We start from the raw sequence: 9,271 nt of genomic DNA on the forward strand, positions 1-9,271 counted from the left end.
CCAGAGGGATTAAAGATGTGTACTGTGTCTATATGCCTGCATATTTTTAATACTACTTATTTACTAATTGTATCTTAAAATTATTTAATGCCATTATGAATTGCATTCACATTTAGGTTAATTAAATAATTATATACAAAATAAAATGTGATAGAAAAATGGTTTAACAAATAAAGCTTTTTATGCCAAACTTGATCAGCTTGACATTGTTTTAAAGATTCAAATGGTAGAAGAAGAGAACAGTTATCTTCTGTCTTCCTTCTAGAACATGCATGTCCAGTACAAAACCTACACAAAATAAATAATGAAGTAACAAATACATTCAATATATATCTTTTAGTGTTTTGCTTTTATAGGTTCTATTAGTTTTCACTTCTCTGTTATATTTTCAAATTACATAGTACATTTGGCTGTTTTTATTTAATCTCCTGGTTCTATAACCAATGTTATTCTTAGTTTTCAATAATGAGTCAACCTTGTGATGGATTTGGTCACCAACCTATTTATTCAAAAATTATTATTTTTTTAAAAACTAAATGCCAATATCAAGTTATTGGATGATTAAATTAAAATTGTCACCTTAAAACCCCTTTTTAAAAGCTTTACATATTGATAAAATTATTTTGGGTAGCAGTTTATGATGACACCATGTTTCATTGTCCATTACAATGCTTGGATTTCCCTGATGCATTTGCTTCATTTTGTTTTATTGCTCATATATATGAAACTAAATCTAATATAACTCTATGTATGTTTGTCTATTATTTTTCTTTTCTTACCTATTTGGATGAGTCTACAGGGCCATTTTTAGTGTTGTCCTATTAAACATGTGTTTTATGGTATTATTTCCTATGTACCATAAATAAAAAATTAAAGATTAGATCACATGTATTAAATGTTACATATTATATATGTTAAATTATATTAATTTATTAGATTAGATTTTAGTAGGTACATTTTCTTAATTCTGCTGAACTAGATACAATGAAACCAACTCATAGCTCTGTGAGCCAATTTACATCCATTACATTTTGCATCAAATGGTGTATGCATAATCTACATACATTTTAAACCTCAGAAGACATTTTTCCTGCTTTATTGAGGTGTAATTAACACATAAAATTATATATATTTAAAGATTATAAGATGATGTTTTGATATACATATACATTTTGAAATGATTACCACAATCATACCAATTAACATATCTATAACCTCACATAGCTAAAACTCAGAAGTCATCATTGTGTTTATTTCAAAGTCAGTATTTGTGTATAGGTTTCTTAGTTATGAGTACTCCTAATATTGTAGTTTGTTCTTTCTGATATCATTGGATTCTACTTTAAGCACATTAATAGTCTTCTTAGTAAGTTTTCTAAATTACATATCCAAGAGAAATATTCTTTTCATGATACATTTCTCACTTACATTATTATACTTGAAATATATATTTTGTAGCATATGAACATTCAAGTGAAAATTTTTTTCCATTGAGCTGAAATGCCTTTAAATTATTGTAACCTGCCACTGTAGTTTGCTATGTTGATTAGTTATCATTAATTATTGTTTTACTTTAACAGTAAAACTTTTATTAACTTTAATTGTGCTTTTTGTTGGTAAATTAAATTGTGCTCATGTGAGAGGAATTTATGATGTTCTCAACATTATACTGAATCTCCTTTACAATTGACACTCACAATGATCTCCATCCATGTACACATATGATTTAGGAACTAATTCAATTCATTTTATTTTTTCTTTAATCTTTTTTTACAGTCCAGTCTTTATCTCCAACCCGGTCAGCCCTCTGACTGTTCTACATCTCATACCTCCCCAATCCCTGTCTCAAAGATGATGTCCCAACCTCCTACTTTCCTACCCCTCTAAAGCAACCTCGCCATTCCCTGGGGCCTCAAGTCTCTTGAGGGTTAGATACATCTTCTCTCACTAAGTCAAGACCCGGCCGTCCCCTGCTGTATATGTGCTAGGGGCTTCATATTAGTTGGTGTATGCTGCCTGTTGGTGGCACAGTGTCTGAACAACCTCAGGGTTCCAGGTCAGTTGAAACCACTGGTCTTCCTATAGGGTTGCCCTCCTCCTCAGCTTCTTACAGCATTTCCCTAATTCAACCACAGAATTCACTAGGGTCCATTGGTTGGGTGTAAATATCTGCATCTGACTCTCAGCTATTTGTTGGGCCTTTCAGAGGGCAATTATGCTAGCTTCCTGTTTGTAATCACACCAAAGTATCAGTAATAGTATCAGGCCTTGGGGCCTCCCCTTTAGTTGGATCCGAATTTGGGCCTGTTACTGGACCTCCTTTCCCTCAGGCTGTTCTCCATTTTTGACCCTGTAGTTCTTTTAGACAGGAACAATTCTGGGTCAGAATTATTGTCTGTAGGATGGCAACTCCATTACTCCACTTGATGTTCTATATTTCTAGTGGAGGTGGGTTCTACAAGTTCCCTCTCTCCATAGTAGGGCATTTCATCTAAGATTCTCAGCTCTCAAAGGTCAGGACCTTAGATAAAATGCCCTACAAATTCAATTTCTATTGCCTTCTCAAGTAAGTCTAGCTGCATAAATTTGACAGTTAAACATATCTAGGACACTCAACTCCTTGTCTACTTGACATACAAATGCCTCTCTCTAACACAACCACTTATAATCTTCGTTTCAAAGAAAATTCAAAATAGAGTTTTCACTGTAATATTATACTGTGAAACATAGTACAAGCTTTAAAAGTACTGAAAATCTCAACAAATTATAATACTTAAAATTTCAAAGTCTTATAAATCTAGTTTCATAAATATTGGCTACTGTATTCTCTCAAATGTGAGAATTGTTATAGAAAGACAATGTCATTTGACAAAATGATACACGTTTGTTAATCTAAATGGTATGGCTGGATACTTCATCTCTGGATACTAATCATGATTTTCTTAACTCCAAAATCCTTAAGCAGAACCAACTATCTAGTTCTGACATCCATAGTATGTGTAAGTTTTTATAGATTTAGTCTGTCTCTACTACACACCTGCTATGATATTGACAATATCTCATATCTTAGAATCTTCAACATCATAGATTTGCCAATGCAACTAAGCCTTTACTCTCAACAATTGCATCTCAGCTAATTTCTGTGGTTATCCTATCCCTACAAATAGGTGCCAAGTGTCAGATGCTCCCTCATTGACTTTAAACCAGTTTCACTTGAACAAATGTTGTTTACCTTTGGCCTGTTTTTATTGAAAGCTCAAAATGCAGACTTCCTTTCTTGGATTACCTTGCCCTCAATAATGTATTGCTTCAAGCAAGGAGCTAAACAGTATCTTGTTTTAGCCAACAAATGTCCATAAGTACAGTGTAAGTTTGCAAATATTCAGACACTTCTCTTTTAAATCACACCATTTCCCTTTATTAAATAATGTGAAAGAAAACTGTAACTGTTTTCACATGGTGTAGTGGGTTTAGGAATGACTCATAGTCTTGTGAATTTTAAAACAGATGTTTTCTTTATTGCTAAAGAATATTTGTTTAGCATAAAATTTTGTTGTTCATAAAAATTCTATTATACATTCATATTGTTTAGTGTAAATATACATTTAATTTAATTATGGGATGACTTAATGGCTTGTTAAGTAATCTATGAAGAGATGCATAGGAAAGGAGTAGTGTAACATGAACCGAAACATATCGAAAAAAGTGCATTTCACATACAAATGTATATTTAAAAGTTCCATGTGTCATAATGTCCATGTTCTTGTCTGGGCTTTCTGTAATTATTTGTTCTTATTTGACTCATTATCTTCAGTTCAGTCATTTAAAAAAAAATTTGTGATATCATTTTTTCATTTTCTTTTTTTTTTTGCCCAGTTTCCTCATGACATTTAATTACAACAGATCATTAGGCATAGCTACATGAAAACCCTCTTGACATCTCTTTACAATGAACTTTTCCACAAGAATGAAGCATCCTCATAGTAGCAGGAGGAGAGTGGTGGAATAGGGGTTTCCAGAGGGGATAACATTTGAAATATAAATAAATATAATATCCAATTTAAAAAATTAAGAGCATGTCTATAAGAGAAGTTCATAATAATACCAAATAAATACTAAAACATAAAAGAAAGAATGAGTTCTATTGACAGAGAAACAGTGCTCAGGAAAAGTGTCTAGGAAGGAAGGATTTGTAACAAGTATATACCAAATTCTTTTACAAAGTATATGTGACCTCTTTCATGAGGTCACATATACTTTCACCTCTTTCATGAGGTCACATATACTTTCACCTCTTTCTATTAACTGAGAAACAATGTTTTGTGTTCTGGAGGATTCAGGTGAGGTTTGGTTCCATAGAATAACAAAAACTAATAGAATAAAATGACTCTATTATTAAGATTGATCCACAGATTCATTGTCTTTCTCAACAAATTAAAATGACATTCATCAGGTATATTTTTAAAATGATCTTAAAGTTTGTATGGAAACATACATTGTGGAGAGCCATGGTGGGCAGAGATGGCGCTGGCATCCGATGCCCTCCTAAGTTTTAAGATTTACTCCCTTTGTGCAAGGGAAAAAGCATGCCAAGTCACAGCCCATTCCAGGTTAGATATGCATTTATGGGCAAACAGCCAACCAGAAATGTACACGCCGCTCCAGGGGGTATAAAAACAGTGCCTTCTCGGGGCCTGGGGTCTTTCCTCTACATCGTAATAAAAGAACTGCAGAAGGACCTGGTGTCTGCGTGCATTCTTGCTGGCGAGATAAGTGTGCGCGGGCAACATTCTGTTGCCGAAACCCGGGAGATTCACCATCTGCGCCTGAGGAAGACACCCTGCTTGCAGGGCAGGTCCAGAACTGCAGGGAAGGTAAGCTTTGAGAGGCAGGTTTGGCCTGGATTTTTCCCATCTCACTCCCCAATCACAAGCCACTGCAGGGGCCTTTGTTATCCTCATGCCAGCATTCATTGTCTTCCTTTTGATTCTGTTTTGTTTCCACTGATTTTCTTGTTAAAATTCTGCCACCGCCTGAGCCGCCCCCACCCCCCTCCCAGCTGCCGCTTCAGGCCGGTGGTCTTAAAAGTCAGGCGGAGCTTTGGCACAGTTGGTTGGACGTAAATAAGCTGCAGTGCCCTCCCAGTGTGTCAGATTCTCTCGTAGATAAGGGAGCGACATGGGAGCCTCGCAGTCAGTGGTTACAGCACTCCAGAAGCTCTTGGGACAGCATAAATTGAAAATCTCTGCTAAAACACTAGAAGGGTTTGTCAGGGAGATTGATCGTGTAGCACCGTGGTTTGCATGTTCAGGAACGCTGACACTCGCCTCCTGGGACAAGCTAGAAGGAGATCTAATTAGGGAACAGTAGAATGGAAAGTTGAGGCCTGGGACACGCCCATTGTGGAAATTAATAAGGTCGTGTTTACAAGATCAAAGGTGCAGCTCAGCTACTGTGGCGGTCCAGGGAGTATTAAGAGAGATTCAGGATAATAATCTGCCAGAAACAGAGCTTGGGAAGTGCTTGGGGGCTCAAAATAGGAAGGGAGCCTGGATATAGGCATGCCTAAAAATCCTCCCAAGGACGTTCGATCTGTGGGAATGACAGAGCGAAATATAATTTACCTGGGAGAGCAGAGTAAAGGTAAGGGAACGAGAAATTCCCTGGGTGAGCAACATACGATGGAGAGAAAGCCTCTATATCCAGTTGAGGATTTGCAAGCTTTGAAATTATATGATTTTGAGTCAGGGGAGCCTGGTTCCTCCGAGTGGGAACAGGATTTAGATGGGAAAATAGTCCGCTATGAGGCGGAAGGAGATGAAAAAAATAGTCTGCTTTGAGGCGGAAGGATACCATTCACATGGGCAGCTGCTGCCGCCGAGTCGAGAACAAAGGGAGGTGGGGATTAGAAAGCACACGCACGCGGCTCCCCCGCCCGCCTGGAATTCCCAGGCAGCATTCCCCGCTGCAGCTTCCAGCACTCCTCCACCTTACGCTGACCAGTGCTGCTTAGATTCCTTTCTTTCAAAAGAAAATACAAGAAAAATGTTTCAAGCTTTTCCAGTGTTTGAAGCTGCAGAGGGAGGTCGTATTCATGCACCTGTAGAATATACTTCTATTAAGGAGTTTGCTGAATCAGTTCAAAAGTATGGGTTTGATGCAAATTTCACAATTATGCAGTTAGAGAGACTAGCCGGTATGGCAATGACTCCGAGCGATTGGCAGAATACAGTAAAAGCTGCCCTCCCTAACATGGGACAATATATGGAATGGAAAGCTTTGTGGCATGACACGTCTCAGGCACAGGCAAAAGCCAATGCTAATGCGGAAGACAATCAGCGACAATGGACATTTGACCTGCTAACAGGGCAGGGACAGTTTGTTAATAATCAGACAAATTATGAATGGGGAGCATATGGCCAGATCTCCGCTGCTGCTATTAAGGCGTGGAAAGCTCTTTCTATAAAAGAAGAAGTAGGAGGACACGTAACCAAAATATTACAAAGTTCCCAGGAGCCATTCTCAGAGTTCGTTGCTAGGATGACAGAAGCAGCAGGCAGGATTTTTGGGGACCCGAAACAGGTTAAGCCACTGATAGAGCAATTAGTATATGAAAATGCTTCACCAGAATGCAAAGCAGTAATTACCCCTAGTAGAAACAAAGGGTTAACAGATTGGATAAAGGTCTGCAGGGGGATTGGAGGCCCGCTGACTAATGCTGGCCTCGCAGCAGCTATCTTGCAAAGCCAGAGTCGCTCAAGTCCTGGCAGCCGTAAAGTATGCTATAACTGTGGCAAACTGGGTCATTTAAAACGAGAATGCTGTGCTGCCACGCAGAAAAGACCGGGAATTTGCAACAAATGCAGGAAAGGCTATCACTGGGCTAATGAGTGTCACTCAGTCAGAGATGTTCAAGGAAAGCTTATACAACACGATCCCCCACCATCGGGAAGAGAGGAAGGCCCTCCAAAAAACGGATTTCTGGGCTCCAGGTCCCAGGGCCCCCAGAAATATGGGACACAGGCATGCAGCTGGGGGACACTTTTAGCCGCAGAGCTACAGGAACTTCTGCAGGACTGGACCTCTGTGCCACCTCATAATTCCTATTGACGCCACATGAGGGTGCACAGCTTGTCTCAGTTAATTTTAAAGGTCCCCTGCCTGAGGATAGTGTTGGCCTTATCCTAGGTCGTTCTTCCCTAACATTGAAAGGACTTGTGGTTCATCCTGGAGTAATAGACCAAGATTATACAGGAGAACTTCAAGTTCTCTGTTCTTGTCCACAAGGCATATTTTCTATTTCCCCTGGAGATAGAATTGCTCAATTGGTTATTCTTCCAAGTTTACATAATTGTTTCCCATCAACCGGGGTGCCTAGAGGCACCAATGGGCTTGGTTCTTCAGGAAATGACTTTGCTCATTTGGTAGTGGATCTTAAAACTAGACCCACTTTACAATTAATGATAGAGGGGAAGAATTTTACAGGAATTTTAGATACAGGAGCTGATAAAAGTATTATTTCCTCTAATTGGTGGCCTAAAGCATGGCCTGTTACACAATCATCCCACTCCTTACAAGGGTTGGGATATGAGGCCAGCCCTGCAGTCAGTTCATGTTCATTGACTTGGCAAACACCAGAGGGTCAGACAGGAAGCTTTATACCCTATGTACTTCCTCTCCCTGTTAACCTCTGGGGAAGAGACATTTTGCAAGACTTGGGACTGACATTGACTAATGAGTATTCACAACAAGCAATAGAAATTATGAAAAGGATGGGATATAAGGAAGGAAAAGGCCTTGGAAGAAAAGAACAAGGAAGATTAAACCCAATCTCACAAGAAAGTAATACAGGAAGACAAGGTCTGGGTTTTCCCTAGTTGCCATTGAGGGCTCTATGCCCATACCCTGGCTTACGGAGGAGGCCATGTGGGTACCTCAGTGGCCCTTATCCTCTGAAAAATTGGAGGCTGCTACTAAATTAATTGAAGAACAAGTTAAAAATGGCCATTTAGAACCTTCTACTTCCCCTTGGAATATGCCTATTTTTGTTATAAAAAAGAAATCAGGAAAATGGAGACTTCTACATGATTTAAGAGCAATTAATGCACAGATGCGATTGTTTGGCTCAGTCCAAAGAGGTTTACCCTTGCTTTCTGCCTTACCCAGACAGTGGAGGATAATAATTATAGATATTAAAGATTGCTTCTTCTCCATTCCCCTACACCCACAAGACAGACAGAGATTTGCATTCACCTTACCTGCTATTAATCACCTTGAACCTGATAAGAGATACCATTGGAAAGTTTTGCCTCAAGGCATGGCTAATATTCCTACTACGTGTCCACTGTATGTACAAATGGCCCTTGAACCCGTTAAGAAACAATTTCTTTCCCTGCTCTTGATTTTTTATATGGATGATATTTTAATATGCCATAAGGAGTGGACCATTTTGCAGAACTCGTACCCTTTATTAATTGCTGCATTAGAACAGCGAGGTCTGCATATTGCCACAGAGAAGGTTCAAATTTCAGAAATTGTTTCTTTTTTAGGGACAGTTATTTACCCTGAGAAAATAGTTCCTCAAAAATTAGAAATTCACAGAGATCATTTACATACCTTAAATGATTTTCAAAAATTATTAGGTGATATAAATTGGTTAAGACCATTTTTGAAAATTCCCTCCGCTGAATTGAAACCTTTGTTTGACATTTTGGAAGGAGATTCTCATATTTCCTCACCAAGAGCACTAACACCGGCTGCAAGCCGTGCCCTGAGATTGGTAGAGGATGCCTTGCAAGAGGCCCAACTAAAATGCATAGATGAGACCAAAACTTTTAATTTGTGTGTCTTTAAAACCAGACATTTGCCAACTGCTGTGTTATGGCAGGATGGGCCCTTATTATGGATTCATCGCAGTGCATCTCCTGCAAAGATTATTGAATGGTATCCAGATGCAATTGCTCAGCTTGCCCTTCGAGGATTAAAAGCAGCTGTTACTCATTTTGGAAGGGAGCCTAAAGTTCTGGTAGTACCTTATACAGCACATCAGGTTCAAATATTAACTGCTACCACTGATGTTTGGGCAGGGTTAGTCACCTCCTTTAATGGCCAAATAGATAATCACTATCCTAAACATCCCATTCTACAATGTGCCTTAACTCAAGCTATTGTATTTCTGCATATCATATCTCAAGAACCACTCCCAGATGGGGTAGTGGTGTATACGGATGGGTCAAAAACAGGAATAGGTGCTTATGTGGTTGATGATAGA

General features: G+C 38.6%; 1 protein-coding gene across 1 annotated transcript; it reads left to right on the top strand.

The window, feature by feature from the left end:
• Positions 1-5,561: 5,561 nt before the first annotated feature.
• On the top strand, positions 5,562-7,110 carry LOC114611531 (igE-binding protein-like). The gene is made up of 2 exons (XM_028756249.1): positions 5,562-5,643; positions 5,849-7,110. The coding sequence occupies exons 1-2, from the start codon at positions 5,562-5,564 to the stop codon at positions 7,108-7,110; spliced, it is 1,344 nt and encodes a 447-aa protein (XP_028612082.1).
• The last annotated feature ends 2,161 nt before the right edge of the window (positions 7,111-9,271 follow it).

This window comes from Grammomys surdaster, unplaced genomic scaffold (assembly GCF_004785775.1).
Source record: "Grammomys surdaster isolate TR1022 unplaced genomic scaffold, NIH_TR_1.0 126115, whole genome shotgun sequence".
Lineage (NCBI taxonomy): Eukaryota > Metazoa > Chordata > Mammalia > Rodentia > Muridae > Grammomys > Grammomys surdaster.

Excerpts from the sequence above, each read along its gene's own strand:
- LOC114611531 (XM_028756249.1), top strand. The coding sequence starts at position 5,562 with ATGCCTAAAAATCCTCCCAAGGACGTTCGATCTGTGGGAATGACAGAG. Across the intron at positions 5,644-5,848 it reads CCTGGGAGAGCAGAGTAAAG|GATACCATTCACATGGGCAG; the intron begins GTAAGGGAACGA and ends TTGAGGCGGAAG.